Below are 20,476 nucleotides of genomic sequence, written 5' to 3'. Positions count from 1 at the left end.
TTTTTGCATGTTTTTTTAAACTCTGACTTTTTGAACATTCTTCTTTTTATTTTTGTTATCCTTTATTTATCCAAGTAAAATGTAATTAGGATTAAAAACTCTTTTTCAAGACATTTTTGTGAGCAAATACAACATCACAATTTTACAAGTAAAGAAACAACATTGGTATTCAGTACAGACAAGTCAACACAAATGTGAATCATATGTAATTACCGATCTGAACTACTGTTAGAACAGTACAAGTTTAACTCCATATATCCATCCCAGTAAGGAGTTATATTAATGCAGCATTGTGTGCATATGTGTTACAGTTGTCATAATTATAAAGATCAGTGGTACATGCAAAAAAAAAAAGGTATTTGGAACTGAAACAATAACAAACTCAGAAAGAAATAACTCATGTTTCACACTGGCCTTATTAAATTTGTAAAATCAACAAATGGTCTCTGTAACTCTTTATGGGTCAAGGTCATGTGAACTACATTTACTATTACTTATTACTTATTGGAGATTTACACTGAAGACATTAGTCCATCACTTGGATGTCACAGGCAACTACACCATCAAATGAAAAGCCCAAGTAGAAGTTGACTTTTTCGTTTCCGTGAGGCAGGGAGGCACTATACCGAGGAACTACTCTGATCTTGCCTCCGCTTCCACATCTCACAAACAAGGTTTCATTTTCTGTCCACCCTTCAACCCGTTTGAGAAGTTGCACAACTTGTTTTGTTTTCCATACTTCTCCTCCCAGCCATTTTAGTTTTCTTTCACTTAGAGGGCCTTTAATCTCCTTTTCAATAGCACCTCTGTGAACAATCTTGTTAAGACCTCTTGCCTTTGCCAAAAAGAAGTGTGTCACAATCCTGCTTTTCCGCTGAGACCTGTGCTGGATCTTTTGCTCACAAAGTCTCTGAAGGGCATCAATGGCAGAGAAAAGAATCTCAGCACCATCAGAACTGACTTCATCACTTGTCTCAGGCCAAAACAGAAGGGAGAGAAGGAAGAGAGCGCTTGCTGATGACATCTGTTTCCCCGTTGTCACAAACCTCTTGCTGAATTCTTGTAGCTTTTGAAGAGACAGAAGCTTTGAGGAACCAGGTAGAATACAGTTGAGAGCTATCTGACAAAAGATGAAGTTTGTGAGTTCTGTTGGATCAAGATCATTCCACATCAGATTTTCTGGGTACAGGCTAAAGATTGTCTCAAGTTTTTTTCCTGCCCTCTCTGCATTCTTGTCATAAAATAGTGAGAGGATAGATGTAACATTTCCTCCACCAAGATTGTAGGCCCTCATCTGTCTTTGGAATGGAGAAAGCTTTTCAACTGGACCAACCATGTCAGTGTCATTGCTTTCAGCTACTTGACCACTCTCATCTGGTGCAAGACAAAAAAATCCAGCATATACAGCACTCTTCCTTGTCAACCACTCTCTAGGATTGTACACTTGCTCTGGATCTCTTGCATCAAGCTCTTCATCATCTTCACTAATATCAGTTTGAAAATAGCTAAGATCCTCAGAAATGCACTCAAGTGCTTGGCTCAAGCTCCTCTGTAAGCCTTTCAACTGTTGATGAAACTTCTGCCAGGGTGTTTTAACCTCTGCTGGTATGTAGTCTGTTAGCAGGTACTGCATCAGCTCTGATTTTCCAGTAGCGTTTGAAAAAACGTCTACTCCTGACAGGAATTTTAGGAGCCTGCAACCAACATCTACTTCCCCATAGTATGAATTGTTAAAGCTGACAGTATCATATATAGGTGTTTTTTCAGAAGCCCGAAAGGCAGAAATTCCTTTGAGTGCTGTGCTTATGATTTCAATGCACCCTTCAGGAGATGGCTCTTTTTCTTCAAGGGTATCATACAAGTGATAAAACCACCACTTATAAACTTGTCCCACTGTGTCAAGGATAAATGTATCATATGGAACAAGAGATTTTGCTTCCTCGGCACATTCAAGAGCCTCTTCAAATCTATTATTAGTGTAAAGCAGCCGAGCAAGCTGTTGTGCCACACATGCATCTTTTCCCAAAGCTATGTAAGCAGCTTTCATGAGATCAACAGCTTTCTGAACACCCCCTTTATCAACATCACAGACATGCTCAATAAGTGGTGAAAAAGTTGTGTCTTTAGGATCTCCTCTGCTCTTCTTGTTGCGTCTAATGAAAAGAGCTCTGATAAACCTCAGAAACTCATCTCTGTCAAACCTGTGATTGATCAGTACCTTATCACTGATGAGATCCATGGCAATATCACTCTGAGGCAAATTAGCAGACAGCTGACTCAGAATTTCTTTTGCCACCAGTTGATGAATAATTCGTATTGATGGGATGTGTGTTGAACTTTGGTTAAGGTGGATGAAAATGAGCCTGGCTTCATCACTTAGATGATCCACAAAGGCATGGTACTGAGCTTTGTCAAAATGGGTAGTAATGCCGAGAGATGTCTCACAGTGTGATACAGATATATACGAATCATCGACATAGCAGTTCAGGAGAGCCACAAATCTGATGAGACGAGTTATTGGTGTTGAATGATCGATTTTATCTAGAAGATTTTTTACAAAGTCCTCAATGTAGCTTGGCTGGTACCCTTCACTCATCAGTACAAATGTGAGGATGAAGTCAGGTTCAAACTGCAGTTTGAGTTGCTCAAGCTTTTTTGAGAACTGAGGCTTCTCGTCTGCAGACAGCTTGTGAGTGACTGCTATTGTTTGAGATGGTAATGCTCTACACATTCTTTCTGGATCGTTTGACCTGCTGCAGATGAGCAAGATAAAACACAACACAGAGGGACTTATCTTTTTGGTTGCAATGACATTTCCAAGTTGACGCCTGAGATCGTCAATATAATCCTTATTGTAGTCCTCTAATAGGAGGAGCACTGGGAGACATTTGCTTTTGTCTGTCTCATCATGTTCCCTCAGTTTCATTGCATGTTCACACACAGTTGTGATTTCCTTACCCTGTTTAACAACTGCACATCGCACTTTAGTCCTCCACCTCCAGAGGATCTGCCGTGCCACTGTACTTCCACCACTGCCAGGATGATGGTATATGTTCACACTCTCTATGGGGCGTTTGGCTTTATTACGATATACTATGTTGTCTAGTAAGGTATTTGCTTCCTTGTAGGCATCCCTCTCTATTATCATACCACACTTATGTTTATCAGCAAGCCAGAAGTTGATCCAGTTGATCTTTCCACCTCGATAGAAGTAGCTCTCAGTTTGTTCCATTTTCTCCTCATTCATGATCTCTAGTTTTGTATCATCACACTGGTCAACACTGATGATTTCCAAAGAATCTAGCATAGACTCTTCAACAGACTTTATGAAGCACAAGCCTCCATTTGGGACTGGTAATGTCCTTCTGGGTTGATTCTTTGATAGTTGAATGCTTTGAACTGTGGCATCCACATGACTCAGTGGCATTTCAACAATGCTGATTTCTTTGAGATCAGAAATCGGGCAAGACACCTGGGCAAGACTTGACCACTTCTTATAGATTTCCTTTGACTCTGATAAGACTGTCAGAAATTCATGTCCACTCATCTCTGCGTAGAATTCGTGAAAATTTTCAACAAGTGGCTGTTCAGTTTCAGACATGAGCAGGAAGAGGACAACAAATGACCCTCTGGGAAGTATCTCATTGCAGATGAGTGACACTACTTTTTTCAGTTTCCTTTTTCTTGTTTTGATCCAAGTTTTCTCATCACAGGGTTGTTCTCCACCTGGGAAGTTGTTTCTTCCATTGCAAAAAATCCAACTTGTTCTCTCGAAAAGTTGCAAAGAATTTATGATGTTAGTATTTCCCAATTTATTGTCATTTGCATAATCATCAAGAAAGTGGAGGTTTGTCACCTTCTGTTCCTTGTATCTTCCACAAAGACCAGATGTCTTTGAATCTGGGTCAAAGTCAAACACACAGAATAAATTCATGTGAACTAAGAAGCTTATGTTGTCAAGATGTGCTGGTTGAAATTTGTTTGTTACAACAATGTAAAACAGAGAGTTGTCCATGTGCTTTTTCCCACATGTTAGGAGGATAGAAAGTTTCCTCTTTTGATCCTCGCCAAAGTCCAGAGTTGTTTCATTGCTTGTAGATTCTGCCTCCTCTCTCTGTTGGTCTTTTTCTCTCAGTCCTTGAATGAAAGGAACAAGGTCGTCTTCAGGTACACGTGGTGTGTTTGCTCCAACTCTGTAATAGGGAATTTTCTCTTCACATTTGACTTTGTTGTCTTTTTCAGAGAATTTAGGAACACCAACATAGTAAAGCTTATCTCTTACAATGTTTGCTTTTGGGACAATGTCATATTCAATGACCCATGTGTTCCCACTACTTTCCTTGTCAAGCACCTCAATGAATCGCGGGTGCCTTATACAACTCCTGGCATCACTTTGTTGATTTGACCCTTTGAAGCACCTTTCAATGTAGTCTAATGCATCCACAAAGTCTTCTCGATTGTTTGCAGGTATCCCAATGATTTCTCCATGCTTGTGAGTTCCTCTGACTTTATCCATGATGCCAAAGTGAATTGTCCCATTTGCTCTCATATTCATGCATGCGCATGCAAATCTTAGTACTTCACTGGCTACTTTTACTTGTAACCTCTTTGAGTCTAGTTTGTATGCAATCTCAAGCGACTTATATTCATGGCATGGAACCATCATGTTTTCAGTCCCTGTCTCAGGAGGCAGGACATGATGTTTCACGTACCTGAAGTCCTTTTCATCCTGGTCAAATTTACGATAGTCACAGGAAACCACTTCTGTAGTGGATATGTTATCATTGCTCTCTGTAGGAATATTTTTATCCTTTGCTCCGTCACATAGTTCTTGTGATGAAAGCTTTGGTTCTTGTTCTACATCTTTAACAGCTTCCTTTTTGCCATCTCTACTCTTGCCAGATGAATCGCTTGTCTTTTTTATTTTCTGCTGTTCCGGTATTAAAAGTTCATCTCGTTTTTTCAGTAGGTGTTCAATTTGGCCACTTTTCATTCCAATTGTTTTGTTGAGGAAATCCCGGTCTACAGTTGTGAGAACTGGTCCTGTCACTTCCTCCTCCATCATTTTTCCTATGTACAATTCTTTTATTCCAATGGATTTCAGCCAGGAACTAACATGAGATTCTGTCCAGCTGTCATATGGAAGCTCACGCCACTCTGAAACAAAATTTTAAAATCAGTTGTGTTATTTAAATTAAGTTAGTTAAATATAAGTTAATCATAAAATAATAAAGGTTATAATGGTTACTCCCATCAGTGTCTTCTTGTAAAACAATTTGAAATAATGTTATACTATACTAAGCTTTAAATGTGGTTGGTAGAATTTTTTTTTTTTTTTTTACATATAATAGATTTAGTTAATAGCATTGTGCTCATTCTTAAGAAATATGAAAAATAGAATAACATCAATCAGTGATGATTATTTTTTATTACTTATTGTTGGCAGTGTTGAGGTTATTATTCAAAAAAGTAATGTATCATATATTGATGATGGAATTTAAAATAATTTTAAAAGTAATACAGTCGATTACCTATGGACTGTATTACTGTACGTATAAATGCTTTGTCACATAATTGTCAGTCAACAACATAAATTCGTAGGATACAGACTCACATTTTGTACATACACTCAGCTTTAATATCACTCTCTTTTCTTGGCTAGCTTTATACCAGCATGTTGTCTGTGCAGATGTTTGTAAAGAGCTTCAGATGTGTCGGCAGTTGTTTTTGTCTTGAATACAATTTGCACTTTACCTCTATTCTCGTTTTCATTTGTGCAATAAAAATAAGAGTAATATTCATATCTCCACTCGTAAAAGGTTGTAGACCACGCAAACATTTTCCTCCCACTTACTTGCAAACTAACATCAGCTGATTGTAACAAGTGCACAGGGAAAAAAATGTTTTCTTTCTGTACAGATAACTAAAGAGCCCTTGTAACGCAATTAACTATTATATCTGCAGTGTTGGGAAGGTTACTTTTAAAATGTATTCCACTACAGATAACAGAATACATGCCCCAAAATGTATTTTGTAACGTATTCCGTTACATTACTCAATGAGAGTAACATATTCTGAATACTTTGGATTACTTAATAAATTGTCATGCTTTTTACAACTACATGAATGTACTATTGCTGTGCGATTTATTACTTTTGCTGAAGGTTACTTGCCATACCAATACCGACTAGATTTTTAAATCTTAATATAAAATGAGTAACAGTAGGGTGGACATTTGTTAGGATGCCTGGGTCGTTGACCCAGGGTTTTTGAGTTTATTATATTATTTATAATTTCTAGTCTTTGGGTTTTTGTTAGAGTTATGTCTTATGGTTTGTCTCTGTGTAATCCTTAGTTGCTGTCTCCCCTGTCCGCTATATCCCCGTGTCCAGTCAGTGTCTGTGTCTGCCCTGGTCCCACGTCTCTGTTCCCTCTGTTGTAGTGCCTGCATGTGAGTCTGTGTCTTTGTTCAGTCTGTGTTATGTGTTTCCTGTTTTACTTTGAAGGTCTCTGTCTTATCTCAGTGTGTTCAGTTTACGCTTCCTTGTCTCGTCAGTTCTGATTTGCCCCAGCTGTGTTTCCCTCCTGTTGTCCATTCCCTGATTGCTCCCTCTATGTATTTAAGCCCTGTGTTTCAGTTTGTCATTGTTGCGATCTACTCTTATCTACCCTCACTTATGCTGTGTGTGTTTTGGTTTCCCTGCCTGCGTTAATGTTTGTACTTTGGAGGTTTGTTACTTTGAGTTCAGCATTAAAGCTGTTTTTTTGAGTTCACGTCTGTCTCCGGAGTCTGCACTTTGGGTTCTTTTCCTGCCTGCACACAGCCGTTTTATAACAACATTAGGTAAGGCTGCACTTTTTGTAGCGATCTCATATATAAAACTGGTCCGCTGCTCCGAACCTTAAAGGCATAAAACCGTAAAGGAACCTCTGGCTAATACATCGGGTTCGTGTCGGGCTCGTAGCCGAAAACTAGCTTTACTTTGTTGTGTGGGTCAACTTTGCTAGTGAGAGACAGAGAGAGGCGTTGAAAGGCTGCTCCAACGGAACTTATTGTTTCGGAGGAAAACACGAACACAGCGTACAGTCGAGTCTTAATAGCTGACTTACAACTGGGCTCGTCAGGCACACTTTTTGGCTGCAGTGGTTATTATTATATTTACATGCTTCCAGCTCCCGTTTCTACTTGGTGACAACTTGTATTTTTTTTTAACTTTTTTTTTTTTCTCCCTCCCTTGTGCTCACAGACACAAAATGGCAGTCCATTCTCCCTGCAGCACGGACTGCACTGCCCAGCCCATGAGGGTACTTTCTTTAGGGCTATGCCTGAAACACTCTGCCTATTGCCTTCATTTTAAATCTTTCTTGTGAATAATTTTTAAAAATATTTCTTCACGTCATTATGCGGGCTGCAAGTAGAAGTGACATGGGCCGCGAGATTGTACTATATAGTACAATCTGATAGTAATACATTACTTATGAATGCATTACACTTAACAGTGATTAGCAAAACTACCTTATTCTATTAACAGAAAGAAATGCCATGCTAATTTGTATCATAGATCCAGCAAACCACTAAAAAAAACTGCACTGAAGGAATCTTTACAATGTTAAAATGTAGATAGGCCCACAACATCAGTCTGTAAATAATTAGGTATTCAGACAAGCAAGCAAGCTCTTAATAATATCATGCTTCCCAAAATTGAACGAGGTGCCGGAGAAATTTCTCCATGCTATTGTGAGACTAAAGCCAGAAAAGGAACGGTCTTTTTCAACACTCACCTATTCTATATTCAGAGTGGAACATGGCACTCTGCTGATATGACTAATCTTGAAACCTATATCAGATGTGTAATTGCACCTGGGTGTTTTTCTCTTGTATGCCCTCTACTTGAACAACATACCACCACCCGTGAAAGGTTCAGAGCACAGCTTTTACTTTCAAGATAATATTCTCTGCTTACACTATCACAGTTTTACTGCTGTTCAGCAAGAAGTTTGCGACTGTTTGCAGACAAGCTGACATCTTTCATGCAAACTACGAATGACCGCGCCAGCTTGCTAGTGATTAAAGGAATTGAAAGGAAGTGTAGAATCACATGCCTCTTTGCGACCAATTTCACATACTGACTGCCAGCATTTAAATGTGACTGCCTGAATTGATCGCACACACTCAAAACAGTGATTGCAAATCTACCAGATGCAATGCAGCACATTTAAGAAGCAGCGCTCTGCTCTGGATCGCCCTGAGAATGTGAAACTGTGCCTTTAACACTGTTTTGTTCTATCTTTTGCACAGCATCACGATACAGTAGGAGCATTTCAGAAGTCAAGTGTTTAAGTGGAGATTATTGGACTCATTCCTGTTTGTCTTCTTTAAGACAACAATCTAACAATCTGATGACCAAAATTCTCGATTGAATTTTGTCTCGATTGAAAACCTACCTTTTTAGCTTAGCCTTCCCGGCCTCCTAGAGCATGCCTTTTAAGTGTACTTTCTTGCCCTCCCCTTTCCTCTCTTTTGCTTATATTGTTTTATTGTTTTCTATGGTTAAGTCTTGCTTACTTGTATACTTGTATGCATGGTTAATCAATGCCTCCCACCTGCTAGCTTATCTGCCTTTGTACTTTACTACTGTTTTATTGGATTATGTGAAGCACTTTGGCTACCTCTGGTTTTAAATGTGCTATACAAATAAAAAGTGTGTGTGTGTGTGTGTGTGTGTGTGTGTGTGTGTGTGTGTGTGTGTGTGTGTGTGTGTGTGTGAGAAGAATTTCCCAATTATGAAATGAACAAATATGTTTCTTGCTATTCTTTAGTTACAGATTGGAACATAACTGTTAGAAGGAATTTAACTATCCTTTTCTACCTATATCAGGCCTTTCTTTCTAACCTGGTCTTGTGATATACATTTCATACTCACCAATTTCTGAGCTGCTGCTTTCCATTTTTGATTGTTTCTATGAATAGCAAAAACATTAAGTTTAATATTTACTACGTTGTATTTTCTAATAATTTGAATTGCACAGGTGCAGTAGAAGATTACACTTACCACATTCACAAGACTATAGAACACCAGTATAGTTGATCATCCCTCTTTCAGTATTTCTGCTGGCGATAAAGTCAGCATGCTCTCAGTTTTGAAAATAAAATGTTTGAAAATTACATTTATTCAAAAATCAGTTTTGTTGATATACACAGATCAGGCATAACGGGTCAGGGTAATGGGTGGCCAAGGCTCACCAGTACATGTTGGCAGTGAAGGCTGGTCCATTTGGCAAGACGAATAGACAAACTACTGTAGGTAAGATTGCTAAAAAGTTCACGCTATTTCTGATAGAAGGATGTCAGAATACACAGTGCTTCAGTTTGTTGCATATGAAGCTACATAGCCACAGACCTGTCAGGGTGCCAGTGGCGGAGGTGTGGTCCCGGGCGCGGCTGCAGGGGAGGAGTGGTGCAGTGAGCTCAACGGGGCGGTGCTGGAGAGGCAGGTAAGAACAGCTCATGGCGTTTGGGCTGATGACAGTTTCCTTCCCCTTTTTAGTGAGAGGAGAGAGGAGCGGAGGGGAAGCTGGGATCAGCTGAGACCGGAGCTGTCCAGACTACAGCTTGTCACAACAAATGAAAACTAAAAATAAACGTGGCATCTGGCATTAAAGAACTGTGTGGGTGTGTACGTGTGTGAAGTGCATTTCACAGTGCCCATACTGACTCCTGTTCACCACAGAGAAAGTGCCAACAATGTGCATGTAAGCATCAGAACTAACCATGGATTAATGGAAGAAGATGACCTGGTCTAATAAATCACATTTTCTTTTACACCACGTGTATGGGTGGGCATGTCACTTACCTGGGGAACACCTGGCACCAATATACACCTACCTAAGCATTTTTGTAGACCATGTTCACTCTTTCATAGGAACAGGAGTTTTCTCAAGGCTGTTGCCTCTTTCAGCAGTATAATGTGCTCTGCCACAGAAATGGTTCAGGAATGGTTCGAGGAGCACAGCAATGAGTTTATGTTGGCTTGGCCTCCAAAATTCCCATAGATTAGTATCTGTGGGATATGTTGAACAAACAAGTACAATCAATAAAGCCCCAACCTTAAACGTGCAGGACTTAAAGAATCTGTTGTTAATTCTTGGTCTTGGTCCCAGATACCACAGCACACCTTGAGGGGTCTACTGGAGTCCATGCCTCTATAGGTCAGGGGTGTTTTGGAAGCAAAAGGGGGACCAACAGAATATTAGGCGGGTTGTCATAATGCGATACCTGATTGGTGTAGGTCTTCAGTTTTATTGACCATAAATTAAACTGTTTGCTAGATTATGTAGTTGTTGTGAGGTTTTTAATGGTCTCAGACAAGCATAAAGGATAAATAGCACATGGTTTCTGTTACTGTACTGAAATAAATTAATTTCCTTCATATGAATGCAATTATTTTTCCTTCAGTACACATGGTCTTGTATCCAATGCAGTGATTTTCAAGTAAGTACTTAGATGAGATAATTCATTTAAACAATCCAGTTTAAACAGTGCTAAAAGAATAAATTATGTCTGAATTTCTGAACACTGTTATTCGGTTCAATGTGTTAATCATTTACTTGAATATATACTAGTCTGCCAGACCCACCCATCCACCTGAGCATGTTTCCTCATAAGTGATCAGTTTCTCTGTTCATGCATCAAATGATATTATACAGGTTAAGTTCAAAAAATCGCTTTCTCCAGTAATGGATTTAGAGCAGATAATCACCTTATGATTATTCAGCAGTAGCTCAAAAACTGAAGAAAACGATGAATAAACATATGAACATTACCTGATACTGCTGAAGTGAAGCAGAGCAAAGTTACAGAGGTTTTATTAGAGACACAGCTAAGCGTTTTGCAATATGGCATAATTTGCAAAAGTTTACATTTCTTCTGTATTGAACAACAGAAATTAGGCTTTTTTTCGTAGGTCATTTTGGGGGAAAAAACAAACAGCTGCCAACAGTGCTGTGAACAATGGTAGACTGGTGCTTAATAAGCAAGTGAATAATGCAAACAAATTGAGGTTTTTGATGGGAAACTGTTCTTGAAGTACACTGAGAGAGAGAAAGAGCTGAGCAGGAAGTGTGATTTTATCATGGTGGAAGGAAAATAGCAAAAGTAAGAGGGAATTAATGACGTTGTTTTTCAAATGTGAAGTGTAGTTTTGATCTTTGAACCATTTACCTGCTCTTTACTCTTTAATTAAGTTTGCTGTTTAAGCTGTTTGGCAAATGTTAAAATAGTTTTTTGAGAATTTGTGCAGTTGTGGGTTTGTGCTGCACAAAGCACTGCTTTAGCCGCTCCTGTGTTTGTGATCCTGGGTGTGTCTTTTTTGACTGCATGCATAGATAGGACTACAAATGGAAGTGCAGTAATAGAAACTAAGCAAGAAATTGAAACTCTTGTTATTCTCTTGTTAGAGTTGAAATGCTTAACAAGAAGTGTTTTCATTCAATTTGTTTCGTGGTTTTATACATTTATTAGTATGTTGTAATTTTTTTTTCACACTGTGAAATTTTAAAAATTATTTATTTTATACAATTTTTTCATCATTTAAATTTCCAAACTGCCTTTTCTCCAGTAACAATTATGGTGAAATTTAAGTTGTTCTTTTGTGTGATTGCACACTGCCCATGAGAGGACCACTTAGTAAGCAGAAGTTTCAATTCAGTTTTATCTATACATTACCAAATTACAACAACAGTCATCCAGAAGCGAGACTGTTAGTCACAAAAATGGTGGACAGAAAGTTATTTTCCAGTCTGTGAGATGTCGGCTTTCAGCACCCAACGGCATGTCCGCGTACTTGCCGTTGGGTGAACGGGATGGTCCGCGCTTTTTGTTGACATCTTTTTGCGGAATCCGTTTAACTGCTCTTTAATCTTTCATTAAGTTTGCTGTTTTAGCTGTTTTCTGACCTTTAACCTGAGATTCTAGCGTTTCTGGCAAAATACATTTATATTTAAAGGATTTAATGAATCGCGATCGCATTATTAAAACTAAAATCATTTTGAATCAGGAAATAATTTTTTAACCCACCGATAGTGAATACGCATATATGCTGACATTACAGATGTACTTACCTAATCTGAAAAGCAGAGTTTAACACCCCGCTTCCTGGACCAAATGCAGATGTGGGTTTGTGCTGCAGAAACAACTGCTTTGGCTACTCTCGTTTTTGTGATCCTGGGCGTGTCTATTTTGACTGTACACATAGATGGGATTAGGCACTACTAAAAAACGAAACCGCAGTAATAGAAACTAAGCAAGAAATTGAAACTTAGGTATCCTCTTGTCAGAGATTTGAAATGCCTCACAAAAAGTGTTTTTTAATTCAATTTGTTTCGTGGTTTTACACTGCATGATCGTTTAATGGGTCCTTTGTGCCGACCTTTTCAGTGATCATCTCTGCATCGCCTACCAGTTAAACAGTCACATGATTTATAACTGAGGAAGTAATAAAGGAAGTAATAAAGGTTGGCATTTTATGAACATCATAAATTCTGATATATCATAATTCGGTAATAATCAATAATCATATGCCCCCAAAAATAGGATCATAAATATATGGTGATTGAGTAGGAAGATGAAATGATGTTTGAGATTAAAATGATGGAGTAATAAGTCATAATGGTGTGCTGTTGTCATTTGACGCCAAAAAGTTTACTTTTTTTGACCAAAAATGCCACCTTTTTAGACAATTGTTTTTGTGGAACTGTGTGTGTGAAAATGTGTTATACCATAATAAAAATAGCCTGTTTCAGTTTTACTGCTGTTTTCAATAAATTACATGCTCACTTCCATTTCTTCTCGTTGCATGTTGAAGGTCTACTTGGAACCTTGTTAAGATCCAACGATGCAAAAAATGGTTTGTTTGTTTGTTTGTTTGTTTGTTTGTTTTACCATTTTTCAAGTGGTCTTAAACTGATCGGGGCTGTAATAAAGAGCTGTTTGTTCAATGGTGATGATCATCATGAGTTTGCAACTACATGATAAGCACATCATGGAGCCACCAAAAAGGCAAAAAAACATCAGCAGTTTGGGAGCATTTTGACATATCTCACAAAAATAACATATGCCTCCTAAAATCAATCTCAGAGAGGATGGTTAGTTAAAGGTGTATGTGTGTATTTTACACAGGGCCCCTATTATCACAGCAGGGCTGCTGGTGTACATGGAATGACCAGCAGATAATTCATGAGACATGAAGGCCTGTTACCACCATGAGGTAGCTGATGAACAGGTGATGAACGGAAGGCTGAGTTGGTGTTAAATGTCATCCTGCTGATTGCAGTTGATGGGTTACAGGTGGAAGATGCAGATGTGGAACCTTCACGGATAGACACAGGAAAACAGGGACTAAGCTGAAAAACACCAGACACTCATTCGGATCATAACACCTTTAAATCTTCACCATGCCAGGTAAGAGAGGGAGAAAAGGCTCTGAAAACCATTAAATCATAAAGTGCCCAGACTAGCAAGCAAACACCATTTCAGTGTAATATGCTGACAACTTATTCAGCTCCTGGTGATGATGATCACTGACAATCTTTTACTACTTTTTACAACTTATACCTAAAACTAGTATATCCCAGTAGTTCTAGGTATAAGTGGTTGTACTTTGTTTTTCTTTTTTGTTTCTTTTGTTGTTTTTCTTCTTTGTTTTTCTATACTGTTTTGTAAAAATATACAGATTTATCTTGTTTTCACAAGGAGCTTCATAACTGAAGATTTCAGTGATGCAGGGAAAATGCCAGGAACTCTGGTTAATACCATCCATTATGGGTTGGAATTGCATTTTAAAATTTTGTTTTCTTCAATTGAAATCAAAAGTTACTTTTTTAATATTAGAATTTACTTTTAATTAAGAGGTTTTTAAGAGAGGCCTTTTATTGAGAAAAGTTGTTTTCGCAAACAGCTTTAACTTTATGACATAAAGAGAGAAAATCACACTAATAACTTGTATCTGTAACTTGATTTGTTGGCTGAAGCCTCCTGTCAGCTTCAGATAAATAACAAGGAAGGATCGCTCAACACTCAGTTTACAGAGGATTAATTAAACAAAATGTTACATCCCCCAGGAGGATGTTGGTTTTCTTCTTTCAACTAACTCCTTATGTTTTGTCTAGGCTCCACCTCCTCTGTTCTGATTGGATGCTGCTCACAGAATCCAGCTATTTGTCAATCAGCAAAGCACTACTAAAGGCTGTGGAGCTGTGTTTCTGGGCCCTCTGGCCATTTTGATTACCATACCTGTGCAGGCTTGCATGCCTCTTGACTTGACTTCAATGGGCTTACTGAGTGTATCACAGACTACATAACTTTCTGCACCGACTCCATTGTTCCAGCTCAGACTGTTCATTGTTACCCAAATAATAAGCCGTGGGTGACTAAGGACATCAAAGCCCTTCTCAACAGCAAGAAGAGGGCTTTCAGAGGGGGCAACAAAGAGGAGGTGAGGAAGATCCAGGTGTTACTAAAGGACAAGATCAGAGAGGCTAAGGACAATTACAGGAGGAAGCTGGAGTGGAAACTCCAGCAGAACAGCATGAGAGAGGTGTGGAGGGGCATGAAGACCATCACCAACAGCAGGGGAGCTGAGGGAGGTGAGAATAGAGCCAACGAGTTGAATCTGTTTTTCAATAGATTCGACACCACAGTGTCTGCTCCCACCCCCACAACCTCACCTGTAGTCAGCCTGGAATCCAGAGCCACACCACTGTGCCTCTCTCTTCACATGGCGCTGTTGCCTCCTGTGAGATTCCTGACACCCCTCCCCCACCCATCACCTTCACTCAATACCAGGTTGAGATGCAAATGAGGAGACTTCACTCAGGCAAGTCTGCTGGACCAGACGGAGTGAGTCCCCTCGTCCTCAAGACCTGTGCCCCCCAGCTGTGTGGAGTCTTTCATAAACTGTTTATGCTGAGTCTGAGTCTGCAGAGGGTCCCAGTGATGTGGAAGACATCATGCCTCGTCCCTGTACCAAAGACGCCACGTCCCAGTGGCCCCCAGGATTACAGGCCCGTGGCACTGACCTCTCACATCATGAAGACCCTGGAAAGGCTCATCCTGGACCAGCTGCGACCCATAGTAAGACCACATCTGGATCCCCTTCAGTTCGCTTATCAGCCTCGTCTCGGAACTGAGGACGCCATCATCTACCTGCTCAATCGTGTCTACACCCATCTGGACCAGCCAGCGAGCACTGTGAGGGTCATGTTTTTTGACTTTTCCAGTGCTTTCAACAGCTCGATCAGCCAAAACTCACTCCTGTAGTGATAAGTTAGCAGCGATGCAGGTGGAGCTCTCTTTTTTGTCCTTTTTTTTTTTTTTTTTTTGCCTGTCCCGTTTGGCTCTTTTGCCATCAGAATTGTTGTCTAAAGGCAAAGAAAGATGCCCAACGGATTTACTTTACCAAATGGACCATCCCAGCCTTGCCGTATGGTCATTTGATTCACCTTTTATTGTTTATTTTTTTTCACTTCTATACGGGACAGACTTGACTGGAAAGGGGAGAAAGAAAGAGGGAAAGAAAAACAGCTGGAGAAGAGGGACGGGGATAAGGGCAAAAGAACAAAAACACAAAATGGGCGAAAAAAAAACAGAAAAAAAAAATGCAATCATATGCGATCACCTGCTGAGAAAGAAAAAAGAAAACAAGCGAGAGAACAAGAGTAATAGAATAAACAACATCACAATGATATATGGGAATATGACAGTAAATACTAAATATTAAACATTATTGTGCAGCACATAAGATCAACAGAACACAGTGTGCTTTGAGGTAGGAGCCAAAAAGGGTGTAGTTTGTGGGTGTGATCACCCGTGTGTACACCTGTGAGCATGGACGCACTTGTTTTTTTTTGTTTTTTAAAAGGTTCCTTCATGTAATAGATCTGCTAGAGGGTGTGGGGGGGCCACAGCCCCGTCCTCCAGGGCATGAAGCAGGTGTGGAGGAGATCAAAACTCCAGACATCCAGAGGCCCCCAGAACACAAGAGACCAAGGAAGACCAACAGAGGGGCAGCCATAAACTAATCCGTAAGGCCAGCAATGTTGTGGGGATGGAGCTGGACTCCCTCAAGGTGGTGTCGGAGAGGCGGATGCTGTCCAAGATAAAGACAATGTTGGATAACACCTCCCACCCACTCCATGACATGCTGGTCAGTCACAGGAGCTACGTTCAGTGAGAGACTGAGATTACCGAAAAGCACCACTGAACGACACAGGAAATCATTCCTGCCTGTGGCTCCCTGTACAACGCATCCACTTAACACACTGTTTGCTGCTACAACTACACATGTTTCTTTTCCAGCTATTTATTTATGAGTGACTTATGTATATATGTATATATTGTACTATTCTTAGTTAGCGTATTGTCTGTCTTGTCTTAATGTTGGTTTATAATGGAGCACTGTAACAAAAAATAATTTCCCCCAGGGATCAATTAAGTATTCTGATTCTGATTGTATGTGCCTTTTGTGTTTTCATGTTCACACTGCCTGTCGGGGAGAGCTGCCTTTTGTTTTGACACCCTGCTTTCTCCTGTTTATGTGTTGTTAGGTAGGTTATGGTTATAGGTTGTATATTTTGTTTTCTTTGGAGTTAGGTAAGTTTCTTTTATTTTCATATCAGGAATGTTTTGTTTGTTATGTTGGCCTTGGCTCTCCCTGAAGTTAACCCTCAGTCTGAACCAGAATTTCAATGCTAGCATGAAATAAACCTTTTAAAATTACCATCTTGGCTCCTACTTCCCTATTTACCTCTGTTAGTCCCTTCAAACCCCCCAGACTAGTCTGGGGACGTAACATAAAGAAAATGAAATAATTCTTTAACAAAGAAGTGAGGCATATTTTACAGCCATTAGCAAACTGCAACAACTACATGTCAATGTTTTTTTTGTTCATCCTTTTGTCTTTTCCCCACTTATCCATTAAACCTCTGTTAACCCTGAATTGTATTTATTTATGTTGTCAGGTGTGGCTCTGGTTTCATGATACTCACCTCTCCCTGTGTCAGAAAGTTAAACTAATGACTTTAAATTGACTTTAATTGTGTAAAACTGTAATAGTGCAGACTTACAGATAATTTTTCACGTGGATGAGTATGCTTGTAATTTAAGAGAAGGCGGACTAAGTGCAGTGTAATTCACTCCATATTAAACCCACTTCATTGTATCTTTAAATGTAGAATAAATGCTGCATTAGAGACGAGGGTAAAATCATGGGAGTGAAAATACGAAAAAATGAATCCACCAGAAAATGAGAGAACCTGTGTAAGTCTGCTGCTGCTGTTTGTGTGAGGACAGCCGTAACTCCCTTTAAGTTTTGCTTTTCTTGTAAATGAAACCAGAGCAAACACCTCTGCTAGTTGATAAGATGAAGATGAAGGTTGATAATCCAGATATTTGAATGAGTTTATTAAAGCGCAATTGTTCATCTTTTTATGAGCAGGTTTAGGTCCAAAGTTTGAACATGGGCGTGTCTGCCTGCAGGGTGAGAGATGAAGTTGTCTCTCATGTAGTAGCTGATGAATGAATTTCAAAGAGTAAACACATGTTTTTAATGGCAGTGTTTCCTCGTATGATTTGTTTGGTAATTCAGGTTTTCATTGTTTAAAGGTGTTCTATAGTTACCATCATCATATAAAAACTTTGAGATCATTCATATGTAGAAAGATGTGATTGTGTTAGAACTCAAACTTTTAGTTTCATTGTGTGAAACTAATTCAAATGTAACTTCTGTTTAGATTTGAATGTTTGTACTAAAAACATGAGGCTACACATATTTACCCAGGATGTTTTAAAGCTTGTGGAGCTGCTTCCACTGCTGCAACCCACCAGGAGGAGATGCTGTCACAGAGAGAATCACAGAAATGGCAACATACGGCATCACTATCCTCGCTGTTTATTTCATTTTTCTGTACTTGTTTTTCTAGAAACCTCGGCATGCAGTGTAGCTAAAGATCCCTTTTTTAATGTCATCATTTATCAAACTAAGATGTTTAAGATAAGATAAGACTTTACTGATCCCACAATGGGGAAATGTTTGCGTTACCATAGCTCAGGTACAGATCAGAAGGAAAATACAAACAAATAAAAAATAAGTAAGATAATACGCTATATACAACAGTAGCATACACAGTATGTGATTATGGATATGGTTGTGGAAATATGCAAGACATAAACTATATAGCTTAACATAATGGCAGAACCTTACACACTCACCATCTTTTTGGTTAAATATTAGTCATACACTACACTTTCCCTGTGAATGAAATATAAAATAACCTGTGATGCACTTACTGTAATGCCCACAATGAATCAATGCTTCTTCAATCATCACGTTTTAAAATGTATAAAACAAAATCTATAAAAAATGTATAAGACAAAGGGAAAACAATGCAAATGTTGGCATAGAAGTATTTAAATGAATGTCTACATTAGACCAATGAGTCAGAAGTCAATACTTTAGCAGTGAGAGATGCCACAGAGCTTTATTAAAAGCATGCGGAAAAAAAAGCACGTGAAAATGGGATATTAACTTTATTTTTATTAAGGACTAAAACAGTTCTCTCTTTTGTTATATTAATTTGTCTTTAATACTGTAGCGTGACATCATAAGGGAGGATGAGTTTGTTTTCCAGGTATTTGCTGTTTGATTATCTTCTAAGAAAAAATCTTCAAAGGGTCCAGAGTCAGGGTATCACAAAGCACAGCAACTGAAACTGTCAAAATAATGTTACAGGATTAAACCTCATCTAACTCTAAGCTATAGAACATTTCTCATGAAACATTTCCAAGCTGTAAAGTTTTACAGTCACTGTAGATCAGAAGTGTGAAACATAAAGCCCAGCGAGGACTCCGCCACAGCCCCCTGGATGGGTTCGGCTATGTGGAGAAGGACAGGAATTTTTGCCTTTTAAACATGTTTTAATAAGATTTGGAGCTTATCTGTTATTTAATTATCTGCTATAGAAATTCACCTTTTTCCCTGAGAAATTTGATTCTGTTTATTTGTTATTAATGTCATGATGCGTGCTGTGTGGCAGGCAGGAGATTAGACCCAAATGCAAAAGGAATCAGAACCTAAACCATGATACAGAATACTACAAAAACACAAGAAACAGAAATGCTGGGTCAAAATGGCCCAGAGCTGTCACAATTAAATGCTAACAAAATGTTTGTTTGTTTGTACGCTGTTGCAATAATATCGTATCGTGAGTGACGTATTGTGATGTCGCAATGTGTGTGGGGTTTCTGGTGATTCCCACATCTACTTACCAGAATATCTTCTAGTAAAGAAGGTTAGAAAGGAAGCTTTGAAGCATGCCTAATACCTGCCGGCCTGACAGCAAGACGTGTGTGTATAGATTACACACAAATTGTTCGAAAGTATTTATCAGACCAAGTAGAGAAAAAAAAATGTAATTTGCATGTCTACAATTAAATACCTGCAAAAACATTTGTAGACTTTAACAAGTTGTTGAACCTAAATGAAAGTAAGAATGAGCCAGCAAAAGTGCTATTAGTTAAATTAATGATTCCTTCAACAAGAAAATCTAACACAGGATGTGTCAAAGGATGTTTGTTACTCTAAAACTTGAGTTGTCTGGGATACATGTGGGTAGAAAGAAGACAAGAAAGCAGCAATGTGGATTGAAAATAGAAAATGCACACGAAAAACAGACAGAAAAAGGAGTCAATTTTGTTACAGAGCTGTAATAAATGAAAAGCTAAAGAGGAGAAAACAAGTTCACAGAATCCTAAAGAGAAGCCATTGTTGACTGTGGATGTTTGGATGAAAGTGATGCTCAATGTCTGCAGGAGTCTAGCAGATGTTACAACTTTCATTTACTGCTGTTCCTGTGACACAAAACGACTGAAGATAACAAGCACATTTCTCTAAAACACATGAGATGAGGCTCCATGTGATGTAAAGGCACAGAGGAAATGGGGGGTCATCACCTCAACAGTAAACACACAGGACTGCACTCAGATTTGGACACTTTTGTCATTTCATTGATGGAAAGTTAGACTCCACCACCTGATTGTCTGTACCTCAATTCGGGCTATTTTAAAATCCAGAGGAGGTGCAACATTGTAGTTCTAACTGTATGTTTTAGTTCATGCAGCTAATAAATAAAAAACCTTTGTGTCAAAGTAAAAAAGATGAATAAACATCTCCCAAGTGTGTTTAGGCCATGAAATCTTTGCTGGAAAGAAGATCAGGGATCCACACAAAGTGGGGTTTATGCACTTGTTCTGAAAACACTTCCCCGTCCTAACATTAAACACTGCTTGTAGCAGGTATCACAACCACAACAGGGACCTGTTTTTTCAGGTGTTGATTTGGTGTGATTTGCAGTAAATTGTGTGTCACAGACATTGTAAATACATTTGTGCGACTCAGTGAAATATTCTAATCCCAAAGGTGAA

General features: G+C 38.9%; 1 protein-coding gene across 1 annotated transcript; it reads right to left on the bottom strand.

The window, feature by feature from the left end:
- Positions 1 to 526: 526 nt before the first annotated feature.
- Positions 527 to 12,344, bottom strand: LOC102290421 (sterile alpha motif domain-containing protein 9-like). The gene is made up of 4 exons (XM_042217038.1): positions 12,121 to 12,344; positions 9,054 to 10,061; positions 8,925 to 8,961; positions 527 to 5,157 (listed from the first exon to the last, which is right to left on the bottom strand). The coding sequence occupies exons 3-4, from the start codon at positions 8,947 to 8,949 to the stop codon at positions 527 to 529; spliced, it is 4,656 nt and encodes a 1,551-aa protein (XP_042072972.1). The 5' UTR covers positions 8,950 to 8,961; positions 9,054 to 10,061; positions 12,121 to 12,344.
- Positions 12,345 to 20,476: the final 8,132 nt, after the last annotated feature.

This window comes from Haplochromis burtoni, unplaced genomic scaffold, assembly GCF_018398535.1.
Source record: "Haplochromis burtoni strain Fernald_Lab_line unplaced genomic scaffold, NCSU_Asbu1 Contig_1533, whole genome shotgun sequence".
Lineage (NCBI taxonomy): Eukaryota > Metazoa > Chordata > Actinopteri > Cichliformes > Cichlidae > Haplochromis > Haplochromis burtoni.
This window is presented reverse-complemented; position numbering and strand designations above follow the sequence as displayed.

Bases quoted from the DNA above. Each gene is read 5' to 3' on its own strand.
- LOC102290421 (XM_042217038.1), bottom strand. From the start codon at position 8,949: ATGGAAAGCAGCAGCTCAGAAATTG. The intron at 5,158-8,924 runs GTGAGTATGAAA...ATTTTGTTTCAG, and splicing joins AAGCAGCAGCTCAGAAATTG to AGTGGCGTGAGCTTCCATAT.